Raw genomic sequence first — 23,566 nt, 5'->3', positions numbered from 1 at the left:
GGCTAATCAGATTCCAGCAGGGGGAGGAGCTGCCCCTTCGCACACCCCGAGCCAGCGGCTCCGGGACCCAGCGCCGCGCAGGGAGGGGGGCCGGCAGCATGCCCAGCATCCCCTCGGCCCGCGGGGCACCTGTCGGGGGCAGCTCGGCCGGCCCGCGGGCACCCAGCCGGCGCCGTGGGGCGCAGCGCGCAGGGGGAGGCAGGTGAATCAGGTGCCTGGCGGGCGAGCGGCGGGGCCAGGAGATGGGCGACCAGCCGCAGGCGGGGGGCAGGAGAGGGGCCAGCCCGCAGCCCCCCAAGGAGCGGCCGGGCAGGGGCACGGAGCCCCCCGGGCGGCGGCGGCGGCGGGGCTCCCGGCGCAGACCCCTGCGCGCCCTGGGCAGCCTGGTCAGCCGCCTGCTGAAAACTTTGAGCGCCTTGTCGCACTTGGGAGGGGGGAGCCGCCGGGGGGGCGCGGAGCCGGAGGACGATGAGGGCGGGTTCCGGTGCCCCCCGGCCCCCCCGCCGGCCGGGCCCCCCGGGGCAGCCCCGCCGGAGGAGCAGGTCGGGGGAGGCAGCGGCTGGCCGGAGGCTCGGCGCTCCTGGAGCCCCCCGGGGGGCGCGGCGGAGGGGCGTCCCCCCGGGGTGCAGGGGCTGAAGAACCACGGCAACACGTGCTTCATGAACGCTGTGGTGCAGTGCCTGAGCAACACCGACCTGCTGGCCGAGTTCCTGGGCCTGGAGCGGTACCGGGCCCGCGGCGCCCCCGGAGAGGTCACCCAGCAGCTGGCAGCCCTGGTCCGGGCGCTCTGGACGCTGGACTACACCCCGCAGCTCTCTGTGGAGTTCAAGGTAGGATGGGGCACCCGGACCCCCAGCCACGGGCCGGGGCAAGGGGCACCTGCCAGGTTCACTGGGGTGGGTGCCTAACCATGGCCCAGTGCTCAGGGGCTGTGGGTGCGGGGGGCTTTAACCCTAACCTTAACGCTGCCCCCACGCCAACCTTAACTCCATTTCCAATCTAGTGCTAATCAAAATCACACAGCGCAGTGGCATCCAGCCGACCAGCATGTGCGCCGGACTGATGCTGGTACTTCTAGTCCTCTCTCTATCTTTATTTACCTTAACAAGGAGTCACACTAGGGGTGCATCTCCACGCACCCCGGACCCTGTCACCCTAAGCCTCAGGTTTCGCAATGCCAAGACCTTCTGAGCTAGAGGTATGCCAGCTGTGCTTGGTTGTGGGGTAGGAGGTGGGCTCAGTCTGGTAAGCAGGTGCAGCTGGCTGGGAGGCTGGGGGATAGCCTCTTGTCCATAGCATGCAGCCATCTTAGTAGGAGAATGAGTTGAGTCTGTGGGTCAGATCCTGCTGTGGGCCAGATCCTGCTGTGGGCTACGCTGTGTGACTCCCCTGAAGATATACTGATGTAACTGAGTCCTGTACCCTGTTCAGTGTGGACCCACCTGGTGTGGCGGAGCTCCAGAGCCTTCAGTGGGTTATGTGCTGGCCCAGGTGTGTGCCCTGGTGGAAAAAGTTGCAGAGTTTAGGCATGAGTGGAACAGCCGGTCCTGTGGGCCAGTCCTGTGAGCCCTTATTTGTGTGAGTGGTGATATCATCTGTTCGACAGGGGAGTAAATTTCTTGCAGTCTTCCTGAGCCTTAGTGTTTTCCATCTGTAAAATAGGGAGTGACACTGAACCACTTGTGTAGTGTGTTGAGATCCTCTGGGGAACAACAGTGCATAGACTGGAGAGAGCTAAGGGCAATGTGCCTAGCCCTGTGGCCTGATGCCCATGTGCCCAAGTACCCCAGCTCCTGCAGTATGTACCACCTGTCTCTCCCGTGGCACCGGCGTCAGATGAGGCTTCGTGGGAGCGCTCTCCGTGGCTAGGGTGTCACCTGGAAGCCCCAGTGCTAATCAGCAGGATTAGTGTTTGTAAAGCACTTTGAAGATGAAAATGGAATATTTATTATTAAGTAATTGCCGAGGCGCCCACCCACTCCCTGGCCCCCCAGCCCCACGCTGGTGAGAAGGCTGTCCAGCCGAGCCTGCCTGTATATGTGGGGCTAGAATCAGAGGCATCAGGAGGTGGGTTCTCACCTGCCAGGCTTCCCAGATCCTTCCCCACCTGGCAGCTGTGACAGCAGCTGCTCATGCTGAGCTTGTGCCCGTGTAGGTAGAATGAGCAGCCGTCTCCGGAGAGGCACAGAAGAATTGTAACAACCCCATTTCCACCCACTCACCCCTTTACTGAGAGCACGGAGGAGCCTGCATGCCTCCCTCACTTAGGTAGTGGAGTAAGCTCCCTTTTCCCTGCCTCCTGTGCTGGCTGCCTTCGGGGGTGGCTGCTGGGTGCGGATTTTTAGTTCAGCCCTGCAATGGGATGAGCAGACTCCAGACACTCCCGTGATCTGTGAGAGAAGAATATGGAATCGGACTGGGAGCTACCCGGGGGCAGGACTGTGAATTGTCTGGTGGGATCCCATCTCCCCCCTTCCCTGCACACCTGTGATCTGGGCCTTTCACCAGAGGGCATCTTAGGGAGTGGAGGAGGCAGAGGCCGGGCTGGGGGCCTGGGGTAATGGGTGGCAAATGTTTGTTGTAGCTTTTATAGCATGCATCCTGCTATTGTAATAATGGGCACAATCTGCCTGTGTAAATCAGTGTAATGATGAGAGCCTCCCTCCCCAGATAGCTGCATTCCTAGGCAGGCAGGGAGGGAGGAAAAAAGTTCGCTCCTTAACTCTTAATTTCCTCCCCCGGGTGGTTATCTGCGTGTGACATCAATTTCCTCCCAATTTTTAATCTCCCTGGAAAATAAGATCTCCCGTGGGAATATGCAAGAGCTTGGAGGTTTTATGAGAGGCTGCAGAGCCCCACAATCTATTCATCCAAGTCCACAGCTCCTTTTATTTGAAGATCTCTCTGCTGGAGGTTGCGCTCTATGGTAATTCTGCTCCCTTTGCCCCATGCAGTTGCATGTAACCCTTGCATCAGTTGGGGTTGTAAAGGTGTATTGAGAAGGTTGGGGGAGCCCTAAATTAAAGCACTTCAGGCCATAATCTGATGATTGTTGGAGTCACAAAGGACTTCCCTTCAAGGCACATCACATGGGACATTTTCATCCTCTGACTCATCAGGTACTGGCCACTGTCAGCAGCAGCCAGAGCAAATTTGAAGAGTCAGTTGTCTGATCCATCGCTTGGGCAAAGGCTGTATGTTACTGAGATGAGCGTTCCTTTCCATGCCGGCACAGCAGCCACTTCTAAAGATGTGAAATTGTTTTGTCTTCAGTTGCTTCCCCAATTGGAAAAGGCCCCAATCCACACAGCTGACAAAGGAGAAACCCCAAGCAGAGCATTGTAACTTGAAGATCAGGCTCAGGAATGCTGGAGCATTTTTGTAGGTGGAGCCTTTATGGACACATGGATCTCCACCCACTAATATTTTGCAAGGAGTGAATTCTTCTGTCCAGAGCAGCCCTTTCCAAGCTGAATGTTTGCAGACCAGCCCCTAATTCTAATCACTATTCAGCATTTTTACAAAGAAGGGGTGATAGGGAAATTTTGTCCTGACCCAGCCAAAGGTGCTCCTAGCTAGCAGCCCTGTGCTGCTCTACAGGTGGTTGACTGGCGTTTGGTCTGTTGGGGACAGCTGTGCCCGTGAGTTGTAACATGGAGCAGTGCTGGACTGCAGTGTGTGCCAGCACAGGCCTGGTTTTGTCTGCGGCACAGACTTGGCCCACGAGGCTGGGTTGCCATGTCGGTGCATCGGGACGCCACGGCGGTGCTGCTGGATGACCCCAGAATGCCAGCTCCTTGCCCCTGAGCCGTGTGCCAGGTCCAGGCAGTGGTACAGCATGATGGTGGCTCCTGGGCCGTGGCTCACAGGGTGGGGAGTGGCACGGATAAATCCTGTGCAGATCAGGAGAGCGTTGGTGTGCAGAGGAGCCCAGCGTTCTTCGGAAAAACGACAGTCCCTCACTCCCCTTATTTGGCTGTGTGCTCTGGAGGCGGCGGATGGTCAGAGCAGCAGGCTGGGAGGCAGGAGTTCTAGCTTCCGTTCCTAATCTTTCCTCTGCATCAGTCTGTCACCTTGAGCAAGTCCCCTGATTCCTTTCCTGCATGCCTGTGCTGGGAACGGGGTCGGGAAGGCTAAGGAATATTGTAGCTATTGTGCATGGCAGGGCAGAGCCCAGCTCACTCTCCATGCTGACAGCTCTCTGGTGTCTTAAGCAACTTTTCCGATTTCTACTCGGGCACAGCCTGTTGAAAGGTCCTGGGACGCGCTCCCTGCAGTTCTCAACTTTTAACTTGAATACAGACCCACTAGAGCCGAACGTGAGCCCCAGAGGTCTGGTTCCAAACTTGCTCAGCAATGGGCGGGATTGGGAACCGGGGTTTTGCTCAGGCAGGACTCTGCCATGTCCACGCACCTTGGCCGATGACCAGCCTGTCAGCACGTTCCCGCCCAAGGAAAGTCGCCTCAAGCCCCCAGTGTGAAAGCCAGGGCGTTTCGCCCCCCCAGCCGCGTACAAGATCTGACCAGCAGGGTGGATTTGGGTGTGATAACGTGCAGTAGCAGTGTGAACTGGCAGTGAACTTCAGGCTGTGTTTCTAGGAAACAGCACAGTGAGTAGCTGCGTGAGAGCGAGAGAATGAAGAGCCCTATTGAGAGCATCTCCCGGTGTCCCAGTCAATTTCACATTCCTGGCCAGCAAAATCTCCCCTTCTCCGGTTCCCGCGCGGCTGCTAGAAGCTTGGGAGGGAGCAATGAGCCCCGTTGTATGGCACACAGATAACTTGTTGTGTGAGCTGTTCTGACAGGAATGCCCAGCAGGCCCCGTGGAAACCCTACCTTGGGGAGCCACGCCTGGGAACGCGCAGAAGAGAGCCAGCTACATTCTAACTGAGCTGGCCATGCGTAGCCCAGAGCCCATGGCAGGGGCGAGGCCGAGCGACTGCTCCACCTTGAATAGGCTCCACAAGGGAGTTCCTGCAACAGCCCAAGTGAGTCCTGCGATGTTTCAGTGACTGGGACGTGAGCGGTTGTGCCTAGTGGTTGGAGCAGGAGCCAGGAATGGGAGTCCACCGGTCAGAGCCGATGTCAGGAGCCAGGGATTGGGGCTGAGGGCCAGGACCAGGTGACCTGGCGTGAGGCATGGCAGGCTCCAGGGCAGGAGTAGAATTGGAACAAGGCAGCAGCAGGATCGGAACAAAGTGGGAGCAAAGCTGGGAAAAAGCAGGCACAGAAGTTGTTGCAGCCAGGAGCGAATGAGGAGTTGCTGAACTGCTGCTGCTGGACTTAAGAGCTGGTCTCCTGCCTCTTCCAATCAAGCAGGTTGTAGCAGGCTGCCTGACTGGCTACACAGCCCAGCTGTGCTTGTTAGGTCGCCCAGAGACTGGCTCTGCAGGAATGTCTTCACTGCAATAAAAAACCCACAGCACCACCGCAGCTGACCCAGGTCAGCTGAGTCTCAGATCCTGGGCAGTGGGCTCAGGCCATGGGGCTAAAATGGCAGTGGAGATGTCTGGGCTCAGGCTGGAGCCTGGGCTCTGAGGCCCTGCAAGGCAGGAGGTGTCTACGCTGCCGTTCTTAGCCCTGCAGCCCCAAGCCCTGCGAGTCCAAATCAGCTGACCATGCTCTCGGACCCAGTGCTGCAGGTTTTTATTGCAGTGTAGACATAGCTTTGCTCCTGGCTGTCCATGCGGCAGGATTTTAGAGGGAAGGATGAATTATGAGTAACAAAAGAACCACCACTTCCAACCTTGCCAACCCCACTGCCTTGCCCATGTGGCTCTGCTGGGCTCTGGCCCCTCCCCAGTCCCCTCCCTCTTCTCCATCGCAAGCCTTCTGCTGTTTTTGCACAGCCCCATCCTCGGTTTGAGCTCCCTCCCACACCTGGGATCTCTTTGCTGAGCGCTGTAGCTCAGCCCCCGGAGACGCTTGCTCGGATAGAAATGATCAGACTGAAAGTTTCGGAACAGCTTCTCCCAGCAATTAACAGAGCTAGCAATTTCCAGCACTTGTGTAACTTCCCCAGCCCGCATTAGGCTGCTCAGCCTTTTTTATTTATTTTTTTTAAATTTCCCTTGGAAGCCACTTAAATAGTTGCTCAGCCCCCTCCTACCTTGGGTTCATCCCTGGCTGGAATACCCCCACACAGGCTGGCAAGGAATCGGGCGGCACCAGCCAGGGACGCTGCTGTGTAGCAGTTGGAACAAAGCTGTGCTCTGATCCTCACTCTCTCTGTGATCAAGTCGCTTGTCTAAGTCATTTCTCCAGCGAGGACGCTGGGTAACCGGCTCTCTGGGAGCCCGAGGCTGTGTGGGGAGCGGCGCTTTCCCAGGGAGAGAAATCATGCGGACGGAGGTATCCCCGCAGACTTGCGGCTGTCTTTCCCGCTCAGCGTGCCGCTTGCACAAATGGGCAGCAAAACGTTTTCTCGCAGAAGCCCTGGGGATTCCTGCAACACGTGGGAGCCCCGGTCGCTGCTTGCTGCCGGCTGGCTGAACGTACAGCACTGAATGCTTTTCTCCCTTAATGGGCTCATCCTGGCAGCTTGTTGAAAAGGCCGGCCGGGCTGAACTGGCCCATTCCGAGACCGCTCATCTCGTGATTTGTTTCTCCGAAGCTTTTCTGCGCCCCTTCTGTGGGCACTGTAGCGTTTCCAGCCTCGTGCTGCAGTCACTGGCCTTTCTTTTAATGCGTTCTGACATCCTTTCTCAGCAGCCAGCCAAGGGGACCCCTCACACACACACTCACACTCACGCTTCAGGCCTCTGACTCCGTGGGCAGAGGAACATTAACGCTCACCGTAACACCCGCAGTGTTACTGGAGGGAAGGTGGCTTTAAGCAGGTAGGATGTTGTACTCTTAGGGCCTTCTCAGGTCATAAGCCTGTAACCTCTGCATCCAGGAAAGGAAGGGGCCGAAAATGCAGCAGAGCAGGAGCAGAGGCCGGGAGAGATCCCAGGGGTGGAACCTAGCACAGTGTCAGACTATGGAGTTACATAATAAAAGCTGCAGGGCTGGGATTTGCAAAGGAGCCTGGTGCCCAAATCCCATTGGAAGTTGAGTACTCAACTCCCAGAAGCTAAAGAGCAGCTGTAGGCAATTCAGGGCAAGGGGTGTATGGCCAGCACATTGCACAGGGGGCTCTAGTCTCCGGGCATTACTCTGCTATTACTAAGAATAACACGATGTGTCCAGAAACACAAACAGGTGGGCTGGAAAGCCTGGGAATGGGAGGGCACCTCACTGCCATGGGGCAATGGCTGACCCTGTGGGATAGTGAGTACCGGCCTGTGAACTCTACAGGGAGGACAGATGAGGTGCCGGAGGTGGGGGGCAGTGATATTCCTGATGATCCAACAAGGGAACATTTCCAAGTGGGGAGGTCCCCTGCTCAAACCTGTCCAGCCAGTGCCCTGAGTCACCGGGTGCAGACACCTGAGGGCATAGTACTGCTGACTTCCATGTCATGACAACATCCTTCATTGCACAACGTTGAGGGAGCTCGAAGAGGCCACTAAAGCAGTGTGTGAACCACCTGCGTATAACCTGTCACATGTCCTAACAGGACAGCGGCCGGAGAGGTCGTTTCTCTCCCCTTTACGTGATTGGCTCTCGGACCAGCTCATTGAGCACATGAGGGGGGATGCTCTGCTCGACTTGGGGTGATGTTTTCAAAAGGGCCTAAGTGACGTAGGAGCCTACATCACATTGAGAGCCAATGGGACTGTGGCACCTAAAGCACTTAGGCAATTTTGAAAAATTTGCCCTTATGTAGCACCCGGGAGTTGTTTCAAGGCGTAACTATAGTTGAGTCACAAATCACTAGCTGCAAGAAGAGTGACCCAGCCAGCAGGTGATGCCTGGTGAGCCAAGTGGGTGCGGCTACATTTTTCTTCTTCAAAAAAATCAAATGCAGCTAAACCAGAGCATCGCCCTCAAAGGGATGCAGCCAGTTATTCAAACCCACAAACGTACGTCTCGGAACGGAGACAGGTGCTGGAGATCTCTCGCTGGCTGGCTGATCATGTGGCCGCTTCCAGTTCCCAAATCAGCTCCTTCGGGAGCGGCCCATTCAGCTGCTGGGATGCACCCCTTGGAGCCCAGGTTCTGCTCTCTGGCGTTTGTCCATGTCGGTGACTGAGTGAGCCTGGGTTACTCCTGTCAGACCCGGCATGCTGTCTGGTGGTCTGGGTGTCCTCGAGGAGCAGCCAGCATCCTTTGCTTTGGTTAATCTCATTTATACCTGCTGTCCTTCGTGGGGGTGGGGAGGTGTGTCAAATTCTGGGTGCTGGAGCTGTCAAGGCTAGAAAAGACTGTGAGGAAGTTCAGAGGGACTGGACAAAACCAGGGGACTGATCAGTTTGGTGGCAGGTAATATTCACTGTTGGAGCCAATGCGAGGTAAAGCAGCCAGAAAGGAATGATTTGAATTACCCAGACACCCTGAGCATTTCTAAACTAGCTACAACCGCTGAGGGAAAAGAGGTGGAAGTCTCTGTGGGCTGTTCAATAAAGACGTCTGCTCAGTGGGCAGCAGCGGTAAATAAAACAGATTGTTAGGGTATATAAGGAATGGGACCGAGAATAATACAGAAGATCTTATTATCTGTTATAGTTCACCTTCTCCTGGGGTATGGTGTTCTGTTCTGGTCATCTCAAAGAGCAGATAGGAGAAACAGACAGAGATCAGAGTCAGGTAACGAAGTCTCTCCAAACCTTTAACCATTTTCAGTATAAAAGGAATTGGGAAAGTTTGGCCTGTAGATGACTCAGAGGGGAGGTAATACAGAATAGTGAATGGCATGGAGAAGGGAGATCACTTGCTCCTGTTTATCCTTTCTTGTGTGATAAGAACAAAGGAATGTTCAAATAAAACAATTGTCCTGTGGAACTTGCTGACACAAGATCTCACTGAGGATGATGACTTGGACGGAATTAGAAAAGGAGTAGCTATTTCTATGGAGAGTAAGAACATCTGCAGTGAAATTACAAAGGGTAAAAATATTACAGGCATATAAACCCTGCTAGCTCCGGGCAGAAGCCAGTCCCTGACAGGCTGGGGCCAGGAAGGGGCAGGTTAGTACACAATTGTCCATTGTGGGGATTGTTACCCCTTCCTCTGGTGAATCTGGCCACTGTCCCGGGGGGAGGGGGATACTGGACCAGATGGACCTGTGATCTGGCCATTCCTATGCTCCCGCTCGTCCTCTCTTGAGCGACCGCTGTGATCCTTTTCCTCTGAGGCATCTCTTCTGTATAACAGAGCTATTGACTGACTCCTGGGGCAGAAAGAGAGTGTTACCCAAAGCAACAGTTGCCCAGGGGGTTGCAGTGTTGCACACTGGAGAGCAAGGCACAGGAGCGGGAGACGGGAGACCCGGGTTCTATTCTCAGCGCTGCCACTGACTCACAACCTGACCTTGGACAAGTCGCGTCCTTACTCGATGCCTCAGTTTCCCCACCTGTGAACTAGGGCTAGCATTCCTTACCAGCTGGACCAAGCTCTTGGAGGGTCCTAGAGGAAGAACACAATGGAGGGCAGGGCTGTGCCTGAAGGCTAAGGCAACAGTCCATGAGTGGAGGGTTTGTGTTTACCTGGGGGCGGTTTACTGTGCTGCTGTTTCCCCAGGGCAGGTTTTGTCCCCTGCATGTGTGCTTCCTTCTGTGTGCAACGTGCCATGGCTGCACAGTACCTGCCCCGTGACAGGGCGGCTGGGATCCCATCCACCCCCGGCTGCAGACGCTTGGGGTGTTGCTCGGCTGCAGGATCTGCTGGGCCACATAGTTGTAAATCCCATGGCTTCCCACAAGCAAAGGAACTGCCGTGGGTCATCGCTGGGGCACCAGGAAGAACATCTCTCTCTGTCGGGTCCCGTGGCCTTGGAGGCCGTGCAGCCAGCAGGAGTGGGCCCCTAGTGCGTGGTTCGTTGTATGTGTCTGTGGCCCGCAGACAGAGCTGGGGATGGCAGCCGTGGGGTGGTACCCCATGCGTGTGATCTTACACACCTGTGTGGCCAGCAGTGCGGTCATCAGCAGCTTTCTGGCTGTTCTTGTCCTGCTGGTAGCAAAGCTTGGTTGTACGTCCCATTCCCCTCTCCAGTGGCTCCGGGGTTACCTTCTGGGGGGTGTCAGAGGCACACGGAGGCCTGACCTCAGCCTGAACGTGGCTAGCGATCCTGCAGATGCTTCCCAAGCGGGACTAGACCCCAGCTGGCCCCTCACAGCAGTGCTGGCTCTGCAGGGCTCCCAGGTGCCGACGCTGTCTCTAGCCACTGGGATTGGCGGCTGTGCCGGGTGGATCAGCGGAGTAAGTGGGGGAGCTTTTCTGATCATAAAACGGTGACAACTCATGGCATGCATGTTGACATATGTGTCCAAACTGACACGTACCTCAGTTTGGGGCAGGGTGGATAAAAATCAATGATTTTTTAAAAAAAAAAATTGGATTTTTTTAATTAAATGCTTTTTGAGAAAAAACTATGTAAAGATAGTTTTAATTAAGATCCATTATAGCTAAAAGATATCTCATCATGGAATAGGGATTATAAATTCTAATTCTATAGTGTGAGACAATATATTCATATAATGTTTAAGAAAAGTTTTGTAAATTAATTCCAATAGTTTGTGGATTAGGGACACAATCTTATAGGGTTCCAGGGGCTTCTGTATAGATTATTTAGGTTAATCTTTCTATCTACCCAATGGGTCTCAGTGCTCAGTCTAGAAGATACCATCAGGAGATACTTAGTTTTGCAGTTCTCAAACTGTGGATTTGTGTCTCCAGAGGGAACATGCTTGTTAACAGCAAAAATGTTTTAAAATAAATAAATAATATATAGAGGTGAGAAATAACAGACCTCAAACGCTATTGTCCCTCTGCAAATTTGTGTGCACAGAGTCAATCCCTTTGTACCTCTCTCTAAAAGTGCAAAGTTTTAAAAAGGTCAATGAATAGAAGATTGTTGGGGGCGGAATAGTTCTGGACAAGGAGAAGAAGTCTGGAGATAAATGTGAGAAGCGAGGGACGTAGGCTTGTTTTGTTAAAATAATATGTTTGCAGTTGAAGAAAAAAATCCAGAATACTTAAACTTGTTGTTTTAGTTAAATAAAACAATTTAAATGTCTGTCTGGTGGTGTTCTCCTTATACAGCATGGCAAGAAAATCCTCCAAATATTAATGATAGTTCGCCTCCCAATGACATCATAAATATCTGCTTCAATTACCTTTGGTAAATTAAATCACCAAATAATCATTCATTTTCTGATCTAGCTGTAAAACTAATCTGAAACGTTTTCAAAATAAATCACTGTTTAAAAATGCATAGTGTTTACCTTCTAAAAATGAAACCTACATCTCTGTCTCGGAGTCGTGAAGAATATGTAGTAAGGTTATAACAACCAACAAGATGCACTTTTATGTAGAAAACCATGATTAAATCGAGTCTTCCTGACTAGTGATTTAAATCAAATCCACCCTGGTTTGGGGGGTGCCTCCATATCCCCCCTGCGTAGTTCCAGTTGGATGTGGTATTATTCACTTCCTGCCTTTAATCCACTCAGCAGTGTCGCCATGTGGCTGTTAAACACCTGACATGACGTGCAGCGCCCCAGAGCTGGCTGCATTTGAGTGTGTGTGTGGGGGGGGGGAAGGTAACCCTGGTCTGAATTATCTGCATAGCACTTGGGGCTACGTCGAGGTCCCTGGGGACAGGAAACCCCGCAGAGATGGATGGAGGAGATTATTGGGTGTCTTCTTTGCACCTCCTGGCTGTCTGTCCGTCTGTAGGAGGATGAATTATGTTGAGGTGATTAAAGAACCGGTGTGGGGGAATGCCCCGCACAAAGAAACCACTCCCCTCCTGACAGAGGAAATGCCGTCCTTGCCCCACAGCAGGGTCCCTGGAGGCCATGGCTCAGAACAGGGAGTGCCCCGGTGATCAAACCTCTCTGGCGTGGGCTGGGGGGTCTAACTGCCCAGGCAGGGGGGTTGTCTCGCCAGGTTGCAGGAAAGGCCGGAGAGGCTGCTTATGCCAACCCCACCCAGCCCCAGGGAAGAACGTCAGAGCTGGGCACGGGTCCTGTTAGAGCTGCCTGCATTGCTACAGGGAGAGGAGGAGCTCAGATCAGGAGAACACCCTCTTCCCCCTCACCTTCCCTTGAGATGGCCCCTGCAGCGCCCTGCGTTGGGCGTGAAACTGGTGGGGTGGGGTGGGGGCCAGGAGCCAGTTAGTCTGTGCCCTGTGTGCCAGGCAGCGTGGCTCTCAGGGCCCCAGCAGGGCAGGGAGGCAGGGGCTGGGGGATCCACAACTAGGCAGTTCCACTACCAGATCCTCCCCCGAGAAGGGTCTGGGTGCAAGGTCCCCATGGAGCAGTGTTGGGGGATGCCTTCCCCTTGCCCCCAATTCTTCACCTCTGTGCACCCCGGCTTGGTGTGGGCACTGGGATTTACCCTTAACCGAGGGGGTGGGAATTGCGCCTTCTGATCATGCTATTGACCAGCGGAGGAGGGGTGAAGGGCCCAGTCCTGGATGCCCTCTGGCTCCTTTGTGCAGGCTAGGGTGGCCCACAGGGGCTGGAGAACATCCCAGGTGTAGGGGGCCTCTGATGGCCCAGGGCAGAGCTGCCTCTCCTGGCTCCACCCCACACAGAAGTTGCCGGGTAGGGGGTGGGACAAGGGACAGACAGGGAATAAACAGGGTAATGGGGCACCCCCTGGCCAGGCCTCTTTCTGCCCACTGCCATAGGAGCCAGACTGCCGTACTGGGAGCCGAACTGGCCCTTAGTAGCCCCTGAGTGGGGGGCGTTCTCCACTTCCCCATGGCTCGGCACTAGCGTAGGGGTACATCTGGCCCAGGGTACCTGCTGAGTGGCTCACAGACCCTCTCCCCATTCCAGTGGGCATGCGGGACTGATGTGGGGGACATACCAGGGCTGTACCGAGTCGGAGGCAGGGCACAGCCCACCACTGAGGGGCTGCATGGCCAAGGGGCACAGCATTAGCTCTGCTGTGCCCTGCAGTCTATGGGACACCGGCTTTGCCACCCTGCAGCAGGGCGCTGGGCTCTCAGATCTGGGTGCCTGCCTCGGGCAGGAGCCAACAGCAGCTGCTGCAGAGGAAGGTGACTCCTGCCCTGCCCGCCTCCTGCATGGAGCTCGGCTCGCACCCTGCATGGGGGTCACTCTGCCTCCTACCAGTGGGGATTCTTGAGGGATTCCCCAGCCCCTCAGCAGACTCTGTTCTCTGGCTGCAGCGAGGTGCTGCTTTCCGGAGGGCTGCCAGGCCCCCAGGCTGTCTGGGCCTTGCCTGGAGTTTGAACAGGCTGATCCAGATGCTAGAGGCTCACGGCAGCACCAGCTGGGGCAGCTCAAGGAAGCGGTGACAATGCCCTTAGTTGTGCAGGGTCACTTCGTTCCGCTGGGAAGACCTGTACCCGCTGGCAAGCTGCGCTCTTCGCAGCCTCAGTTCGCGCGAGCGACTCACATGGCCCTTCTTCCCGAAACTACGCCAGGTGGCCAGAGGAATGCACCTGGATCTGCCAGCCAGCGCTGACGGGTGAAACACGACAGGCGGGGCACTGGCCAGTGCAGAACAGGGAAGCAGAGAGAGGGTGTCGGTGCTCATATGGACAGGTGGTCAGGCTCTGCAAGGGGCATGTCTTTTTAACCCTTCGAATGCTGCCAGGTGCTCAGGTGCCAGGCACTGGTGTGATGCCGAGTGGAGTGCTGGGTGATTTCCATGGGGGGGCTGCAGGCCAGCTGTGAAAGGGTTAAATGTAGCTGCCCATCTCGGTAGCTTCAACAGGTGTTGCCGCAACGAGCTGGCACCGAACCTGTCCTTGCCATGCGGGGGAGCCTTGGTCTGTATCTGCCCACTACCCAGGAGCTGGGGAGCATCAGCCATTCTGATGTCATTAATGGGGGAGGGAATTCAGTGATTGGGAAGGGCAGGCAGCACTGGCTGGAGCCCAGCCTAGGGTGGGGCTCTCTGCTCCCCCAGTACACAAACCGTGCAGTCCCAAGCTCCCGTGCTCCTCTGCCAGTGGGCCCCCATCCTGACCTGCTGGGTCTTGCTCCAGGCCTGGGTCCCACACAGGCAGCATCTGCTGCTATGCCAGCCCTAGCTCTGTCTGGAGCGGGAAACACCAATTGTCCACCCCGTGGGCAAACGGCGACTCAGATCAGCCCGCCCTCCTCATTGCATCTGCCCTTGCGTTGTTCTGGCAGGGAACGAGCCCAGGGCTCCAGATGAAAGGCTCCCCCTTGTACAACACTGCAAATAGACCTTTACGAGCATTTCAGACAGCGGTGCCAGGCTGTTTCCGCTCCACAGAGCAACTCATAAGTGCTGCACAGTGAACCTCTGTTCCCTCCCCGCTCCCTGCCTGTTGTAGGGCCTTGGGCACCCTGGACTCGCCTATGGATCCTTGCCGTGCCGCGGGACGCTGGCCAGAATGTTCAGAAGGACCTGCTCCTGACTGAGCACCAAAATGAGGGGCCAGGTTTTCCAAAGCGCTGCCGGGAGCTGAGCTGCTCTGAACATATGCAGCCCTTGGGAACAGAGCCCTTCTGCAAATATGGCCCCCAGGGCAGCAACCTGAGCCCAGGCTTCCATATCAAATCCTCATTGCTGTGAAACCTGTCATTGCTCTTTGTGAGCCACAGGCTGGGGGAGGATCTTGTACCTGAAGGGGAGGTGGAATTACAGGGAGATCTACACCGGTAGCCTGTCTCCATCTGTCACTGAGGCAGCAGGGGCTAAGGGCCCTAAACAGCCCCGGGGGAAGAGACTCTGATGCGATATAGCAGGCTAATGGCAGGGCACCTCGCCATGCTGGACTTTCCTGCTTGATCACCAGCGCCGCTCCCAAAGGCAGGGATGGCCAGGAAAGGGAATGAATAGTGTGAGGCGATGGTGGCGTGCAGAGCTCGGCTGCTGGAATGCAGTATCCTGCGTACAGCCCAACCCAGTGGCAATGGCTCGCTCTCGCTTTTGAGAAGTCCATTAGTGACAAAAACTCATTCGGTATCCAAACCGGCTCCATTAAGGGGGGACCTGCAGGAAAGCATGCTTGAGTGAGTCTTAAGAAGGCAGTTATGTAAGATTTCCCCAGGGCTTTGCCTTTGGAAAAACCGTTCTGTTTTCTTCTTACTTTTCTGTTTCAGAGGTAAGTACGTTAGCAGGTCACCTCTTGATAACACTCCTGCTGGAACAGCACCTCTGTTCTTCAAGTCCCCTTTTCGTTCAGCTGCTGATCCGGGGCCAGGTTCTGATCTCCGAGAGGTCAGGTGCAAATCCGGAGTAGCTCCTCTTGAGTTGGGGCAGTTCCTCTGGATTGACACCCTGTGGGCAGTGAGTTCTGAATCTGGCCTGTGTTGCCCACTCTTAAGGTAACCCAGAGGCACCGTGGCACTGCATGCATAAACCCGCACTCTGCGTTTTGTTCTTCTTGTCGATGATTTGTGTGTAAGTTCAGTGCTGGTGAAAGCTGCTAGATGGACAGTTCTGCTGGCGAATATGGGAAGCGGTACTCCTTCCCTGCCCCTGCGCTGCCTAAAACCTGGAGAAGCTGGCACTGGGAACTAGGGCTGAGCGAATAATGGTTTGCTGGCACTTTAGAAAAATTGCGGGGAGAGGGGAAATCAAATGTTGAAAAACAAAATTCCAATCAGAGCATTTGGATAGCATCAAAATGAAACATCTCATTCCGACTTTCAGGCATTTTGACAAAAGCGAGCAAAGGGTAGGGGAGGACAAGGAGGTGCCTCCCTTAACCTTTACCCCCGTGGTTAGGATGTGGGACCCTGGCTCAGTTCTCCCCTCTGCCCTTTGAGGCAGGGGTTTCCCACGTTGTAAGCTGGGGCTGGAACCCCTGAACTGTGGGATATTCTGGAATTGGGCTTTCTCAGTCTCCTCTTGGAGCTGTTCCACTGTGGTTGAATAATATCATACTCAAGGCAGCGGGGCCTGGAACTTGGGTCCCCTGCATGCAGGGTGAGTGCCCTAGCTAACCACTAGGCTAGAGAGCTCTTCTCCCTCCCTTTCACTGCTCCAATGACTCTCCATTGTCCAGTGCCACTGGAACATTTTTAGTAGTGGGGGTGCTGAAAGCCAGCCCCCTTACCTCTGTCTGTCCTCCCCTCCCCCCTGCAGGCTGGGAGCAGGGCTGTGTCTCCGGGAGGGGGGACCTGGACAGGGGTAAGGTGGCCGAGGCCACAGCTGGGGGCAGGCACGGGGCCGGCGCCAGGACCCCACGTGGGGGGCCAAGAGCAGAGCCCCGGCTGTGGCGCGGGGCCCTGGGCATGGGGCCAATGGCCAGAGAGAGGGGCCGGCGGCTGGGGCCCCAGGAGCATATCCCGGGAGCGGAGGCCTGGGAGCGGCGGTGGGGCCAGTGGCCAGGACCCGAGCCCCAGGTGAGATGAGGGGTTGGGGAGTGGAGTGTGGGCGGAGGGCTGGGAGCAGGGCATAGGCGTGTGAAACCCCTCCAGGTTTTATGCGCGGAGCCAGCAGCTGGGGCGCGGGGCTAGTGGCCCTGCATAAAACCTGGGGGTGCTGCAGCACCCCGACGCCATCGTCATTCACAGTGGCACTTCGGAACCATTTGTGATGACAGCCAGGAGACTAGCCGTGGGCACTTGTGGTGGTGGGGGAAGTTTATGATATGCACACGCCAGTTCCCGGTTCTGGCGCTGATTTACTAGTTGCTGGTACGCTCCCAAAATCTCACGCGCTGCAAGAGTTTTCGAGATCCCTTCTACCTGCTCTTCCTGGGGTCGTTTTCCAAGCACCTTCCAGGCTCTGAAAGCTCCAGGTGCAGGCTCAGCTGCTCCCGCTTGGGTCCTTGGGGGTCGGCCTGAGCCATGACACAATCCGACCTGCTTGTTCCCGGTGCTGTGGGGAGCCATGCTGGAGCACAGCGTGTGGGACCCCTCATCGGTTGACAAAGCCCCTTTCCCTTGGTACCAGAACAGATCCTGCAGACCCCACAGGAGAATTTGTAGGATACATGTAGCCTCAGCGTGACCCCAATCCAGTGGCTGACAGGGACACAGTCAACTGGACTATTCTGATATTCATTAATATTTGGGGGGAGGGAGTCCCCTTTTCCAGCGGAGGCTCAGTTAAATAGAATGGATTGAATTTAAATTTTTTAATCCCCTGTAAAAAGCAGCATTTTTAAAGGTTTCTTTGCTTCCTTCTGGCTATTCAGAGGAGTCTGTACTGGGCCCAGTCCTATTCAACATATTCATAAATGATCTGGGAAAAGGGGTAAACAGTGAGGTGGCAAAATTTGCAGATAATACAAAACTATTCAAGATAGTTAAGTCCCAGGCAGCCTGCAAAGAGTTACAAAAGGATCTCTCAGAATTGGGTGACTGGGTAACAAAATGGCAGATGAAATTCAATGTTGATAAATGCAAAGTAATGCACATGGCAAAACATAATCCTAACTATACATATAAAATGATGGGGTCTAAATTAGCTGTTACACTCAAGAAAGAAATCGTGGAGTCATTGTGGACGGTTCTCTGAAATCATCCACTCAGTGTGCAGCGGCAGTCAAAAAAGCGAACAGAATGTTGGGAATCGTTAAGAAAGGGATAGATAATAAGACAGAAAATATCATAGTGCCTCTATGTAAATCCTTTGTACGCCCACATCTTGAATACTGCGTGCAGATGTGGTCGCCCCATTTCTAAAATAGATATATTGGAATTGGAAAAGGTTCAGAAAAGGGCAACAAAAATTATTAGGGATATGGAACGGCTACTCTGTGAGGAGAGATTAATCAGACTGGGACTTTTCAGCTTGGAAAAGAGACGACTGGGGGGAATACGATAGAGGTCTGTAAAATCATGACGGGTATGGAGAAGGTAGATAAGGAAGTGTTATTTACTCCTTACTCATAACACAAGAACTAGGGGTCACCAGATAAAATTAATAGGAAGCAGATTTAAAACAAACAAAAGGAAGTATTTTTTCACATAATGCACAGTCAACCTGTGGAATTCCTTGCCAGAAGATGTTGTGAAGGCCAAGACTATAACAGGGTTCAAAAAAGAACTAAATAAATTCATGGAGGATAGGTCCATCAGTGGCTATTAGCCAGGATGGTGTCCCTAGCCTCTGTTTTGCCAGAAGCTGGGAATGGGTGACAGGATGGATTACTGGGGCACCTGGCAACCTCCTGATTACTGGGGCACCTGGCATTGGCCACTGTTGGAAAACAGGATATTGGGCTAGATGGACCTTTGGTCTGACCCAGTACGGCCGTTCTTATGAAGGGTGCCTGGAACAATGGTGCCTTCTTACACAGCATGCTTGCCCCTGCGTGTGTGTAGGCTCAGAGCTGCTGCCCGCCAGGACCAAAGCAGCTCCGGCTATACTGTTGTTAACTCCTCTTAGCCCCCGCAGAGCTGGCTTGTCAATGGGAGGGGGCTGGAGTCTGTCCATGCTTGGGCACCAGCAATGGAGTTGTCCCTGTGGTGCAGCCCCGAGCGCATCTGTCTGTGTCAGCCCCTGGAAGGCAGGGGGGCCGAGTCTGGAGACCAGGGGGCTGTGCTGGTGTCCATCGAACCCCGTAGTTAGTGTGAGTCAGGGGGGAGAAGGGACAGCTCAGCTCCCCAGGGCCAGACCACATTGGCAGCTGGGAGGGAAGGCTGGACTGAGGCTCAGGAGACCTGGCTTCAGTTACTGCCTTGGCCACAGCCTCCCTGCGTGACCCTGGGCAAGTCACTTAGTCGCTCTGTGCCTCAGGTCCCCCTCTGTCTCCTGGGGACGGTGACCCTTCCGTTCTCCCAGCTTGTGGCTAGCTGACTGGGAGCTCTCTGGGGCCGGGAACGTCTCACTCTGTGTATGTGCAGTGCCTAGCGCAGGGGGGCCCTGATCTCGATGGAGGCCTCCAGATGTTGCCATAATACAAATTGCATCCAAAAGGGCCCATTTGATGCACTCACTGATGGAGACTGGATGCAGGACCCCACACTGCCGTCCTGAGAGCGTCCTGCCCAGCAGAACTACACTGTACCCATGCACCCTTTGGGCCAGGTGTGGGCTGCAGTTGTGAGGCCTCGGAGTTGGCTTTTTTAGATTCCCACAGGCTCAGCGCGCTCCTGCTAGCAGGGCAGTGCTTGCAAACAATCCAGCAGCAAAGCACCTTTTTCGGGAACAAGTGTTACAAACCCTAAAAATGGAGCAAAAAGAAAAGCAGCAGCAGGAGCGAAGGGCCCAATCCTGCAAGCTACCCTGCATTGTGTCTGGTAGGGGCTGCCTGCACAGAACAGCCCACAGGATTGCGCCCCTAAATGCCTGGCATAAATGAACCCACTATAGTCTTTGAGGGAAAGTCCTGGCTGCTTGAATGCAGTAGCGTGGACTTGCACAGGGCGTGCCGAGAGTGCTGCTTTGCTTTATGTTCCCAGGCAAGCTCACATTTAATCTGGATTTAATAGGACGGTAGTTATATGGCTGGGAACGAATAGGTTTTTAATGATCAGCCCTCTGCTGCAGTTTTGCCACATGTTGTAGATGGATAGCCAGAGGGCAGGTTTGTTAAAACTCAATAAATAGGTACGCCCGGCAAGTGCTCTTTGTTTAGCTCTGGGTCACCCCACAGTGAGGCTCTGAGCTTTCTGAGAAGTGTGTGGCGGGAGCTTCCTTCCCAGCAGAGCTGGGCTTCCTCTGACCCCCTGCTGCCCCGATCCCAATGCCATGGTCCAGGGAAAGTTCAGAGCAGACTCTGCAACCTTGGCTCCTCTCTAATGCACAGCGTTCCTGACCCCTGGCTGTGGATCTGTACAGAACCACGGTGCATTTCCCTGATGCGTCTATTCCCCTTCATAGAGTGATTATGAAATACACCCCCCTATCCAGGGAAAGTGCATCTGTCTTCGCTGGCAGCCCTGTTCTGAGAGCCCGAGCCCCCGGCAGTGTGTTCTGCGGAGAGAAAATTAATGTCTGACCCCATGGGCGGCCTTGGTGCTACCTCCCTCATTCATCTGCCATGTTAAACTGGGACCTACAGCTGGATTTAGCATTGCAAGGCCCTGCCTGAGCATCGGCTGGAGAGGCTAGGGAGCAACGGGGAAACACCCTGCACTTCATCCCAGGACTAACTAGCACGCTGAGGAAGGGATGGTCCAGGGGTTAGGATTCTAGCTGGAAACTGGCTTCAATTCCTTGCTCTGCCTCAGCCATCCTATGTCTCTGTGCCTCAGTTTCCATCTGGCCAATGGGGATAATAGCATGTCCCTACCTCACAGCGGGGTTGGGAGGATCAAAGCAGCACAAGATTGTGAGGCGCTCAGATGCTCTGGCGATGGGGGCCAGATAAGTACCAGGGATCAAAGGCTGGGATTTACCCTCCCATGTGAAGTAGGGTGGTGTCATTCTGTCCATTTGGGGAATGAGAAAACTGAGGCACAATGATGCAGGGGCTCGCCCAAGGTTGCAGAGTGAGTGGTAGCAGAGCTAGGAATGGAGCCCCAATCTCCTGAGTCCCAGCCCCGCCTTATAGCCCCCAGGCCATCCCGCGGCAGGAAGGGATGCTCTGACAACACCCGAGGAACCGTCATTTCCTGTTGCCTGGTGAAGTTCACACATGAAGCATGACGCTTCTGTATTTATTGTGGAATGAAAATCAAGGCCTGGCCCCCCACCCATTCCTGCCAGCTGGGGGGAAGCGGGGGGATACTCACACGCACAGAACCCCCCCGCCATTTTAACTTCAGGCCGAAGTATATTTTAACGCAGGCCTTGAAAAGCAAGAAGAGAGCGAGAGCGAGCCCCTGGAGTTCCCAGCTGAGAGGCAGAGCTGCTGAGGGAAGCCCAGCCTGGCGGTCCAGCCTAACCGGAGCTTAGAATCTCCTTCAGGGCTGTTGGGAAAATACAAGGCATCAAAATCAGAGCCTTTGCTGCAGGAGACAGAAGCACCTTGGTGCTGTAGAAATGGCTGAAACTGATTCCCACAGTACAGCGTGACCTGGCCAATTCCCGCTGATGGCCAGGGTGAGTTTAGTGAATTAACGGCCATAGAAACCCAAGTCAAGGCGACTGATTCCCAGGAGGCACTTTGTTCCCGTCCTTGGGCTGTTTGTTATCTGCATTCCCGTAGTGCCCAACTGAGATCAGGGCCCCTGGGGCAGGTGCGGGATGTACACACTCCCAGTGAGAGGGAGTTGCTGCCCCAGGAGCTAACAGACAAACAGTGGAAGAAGGGAGATATTGGGATCCCCACTTTGCGTACGGGGAACTGGGCCATCCAGGGCTCAGCACCCGCAGTCAGGGCCAGGTTCTCCGTGTCCCCCTGGGACATGCACGACCGGATTTCCAAAGGTGCGTGGTACCCAACCTGCACCCAGCGTGCCAAGCTCCCTTACAGATCTGACCCCAGCAGTGGGTTAAAGGGGCCCTGTGAGATCTGGACTGGAGGGGATGGGAGGCAGATGGCAGCTCTGTCTGGAGGGATGGGGACTCCATATAGCTAGTGGGAAGGCAAATGGGCCCCATGGTCTGTCTCTTGAGCTCCGTGCAGCTGGTAGCTTCCTCCTGTTGATTCCTCTGTATTTGTTGCTGTCATTGAGGGCTCTTTACGGGTGTTGCTAGTGGAGGTCTCTGGGCGCTGTTGCTCTCCACTCCCAAGTTAACACTTTGGCCCTCTGGGATGCACCATTTTGCAGTGGTGGGGCAGTTGCCCCAGCTCTGTGATCTGCCTGCGTAGGGAGAGGACAGTTTGCACTGGACAGAGACAGATCAGAAACAAGCTCTTCCTCTCCATGGGATGGGAGCAGCTGTGAGGCACCCCTGGGCCAGTTCCCAAGCATCCCTGTGCCGCTGATCATGGGTGGCATGATGCTGAACGTGGCTTGTCCGGGCCCATGCCAAATGCTCAGCTGTGTTCAGTGCCGTGCCAGTGTCCAGACATGGTATGATCTGGGGTGGGCAGCAGGCCATCGAGACACCACCCTTCGGAGGAGATTCATGCATTCCAAGGCCAGAAGGAACAACTGTGATCATCTGACACAGGCCAGAGAACTGCCCCAAACCAGGGTGATGAGCTAGGCTCCCTTCAGCCCAGTTCAGGGGCCTTCCAGTAGTTCCCTTCAGCAGAGAACAAGGGGATCAGTAGCTCTGCTATCCAGACTGGCATTCTCCCTCTGGGGGCCAAATCCCGACATCCTTATTCAGGGCAACAGCCTGAGTTGGGCGGTCAGGCACCTGGCAGGGCTGCTGCTGGGGGCGTAACTTGGCTCAGGGGATTGGGACTGGATCAGAGGTTCTGATCCAGCCCAGCCTGGTCCCTGTAACGCCGGGGGGCTGGCTGCGATGAGCTGGCCTGATCTGTGGTGGTGGACAGGGGGTGGGGCAGCATACCCCAGGAGCAGGGAGACGGGCTCCCCCATTTGCCCCCTGGCTGGCAGCACTCTGTCCGTGTGTGCAGGGGACAGCGCCAGAGCAAGTGTTAGGAACTCGCCCCCTTGCGGATACCCAGAGGCCTGCAGGGCTGTGAATCTGGCACTGTTCCCAGATTTAGGGAATGGCCTGGGATGACCGAGCCCCTCAGGACCAGGGCTGATGGCAGCCTCTCCCCTCTGCTGTGGGACCCGGGGCTGGACTCAGCCACCTGGAGAAGATGGAGCCGTGGGAGCCCCTGGGTGGGCACGGGGAGCGGGTGGGCACAGCTGGTGCTGGCTCTGTGCTGCCGGGGGGTGAGAGCACACCGCTAGGGATTAGGGGCTGCTGAACCTGTTAGCCGCTCAGTGCTCTAATTAGGACAGGTTTCATTTCCGAGATGCTCTGGCCACTCAACTTCAATTTGCAGAGCTGCTGAGCAATGGGCCTCGCCAGGCGCTGAGCAGCCCGGGGCACGTCCCCGAGCTCACAGCTAAATTCAGCTCGGCTATTTATGGCTCAGAACAGCAGCAGCTTGATTCCTGCAGGGGCTGGGGCGAGGGACTGCACTGGGGTGGGGGCAAATAGCAGGGGCTAGCGGTGCCAGCGGCGAGGGGGTCCCAGTGATGGGGACCTGGTTCCTTAGCAGCTGGGTGTTACTGTCCCTTTTGAGGGGCCTAAGCAGGTGCGCTCAGACCGAAGTCAGCTCGGGGAGGTGGGGGGCAGGCTGGGTGGGCGCTCTTCATAGCCACCCTCCCCTTTCTGGTTGACTCAGCTGTGAGCTAATGCTGGCCCTGCCCCCCAACTCAGCTGGCCCTGGGGCACTGCCTCTCACAGGACCCCCCTGGCTGCTACATGGCCCCCTGGGTGCGACCTCTAATGGGGTCTCCCAGTCTCTCCCTGGCCCCCTGGGGCACTATGTCCAGTGCATTATTGCACATACTTGAAATTGCCTCTGCACGCTGTGTTTGTCCCCTGTGCCCTCAGCTTGCCCACGGAGCAATCCCTGTGTGGCAGGAAGGCTCAGGCCTGGGCTGGCACTGGCAGCTGCTACGGTATCTGCTCCAGTATGGGACCCCACTGCATCTCCCCCGACACTTCCTGGGAGGGGCTGGCAGGGGCAGGGTAGGGCCTTTAAGGATCCTCCCAAATTCTATCATGCCCACTTCCGCCTTGTGCTGTG

The 23,566-nt window shown here is 55.4% G+C and overlaps 1 protein-coding gene across 1 annotated transcript in view; it reads left to right on the top strand.

Annotated features, from left to right (window-relative positions):
* Positions 1-242: 242 nt before the first annotated feature.
* USP43 (ubiquitin specific peptidase 43) overlaps positions 243-23,566 on the top strand; it is a 188,780-nt gene continuing 165,456 nt past the window's right edge. Inside the window, exon 1 of the mRNA XM_077833850.1 lies at positions 243-830. Within this exon, the coding sequence (XP_077689976.1) occupies positions 243-830 (588 nt within the window). The remainder of the gene's footprint in view (positions 831-23,566) is intronic.

Source organism: Eretmochelys imbricata, chromosome 14, assembly GCF_965152235.1.
Source record: "Eretmochelys imbricata isolate rEreImb1 chromosome 14, rEreImb1.hap1, whole genome shotgun sequence".
Taxonomy (NCBI): Eukaryota; Metazoa; Chordata; order Testudines; family Cheloniidae; genus Eretmochelys; species Eretmochelys imbricata.
This window is presented reverse-complemented; position numbering and strand designations above follow the sequence as displayed.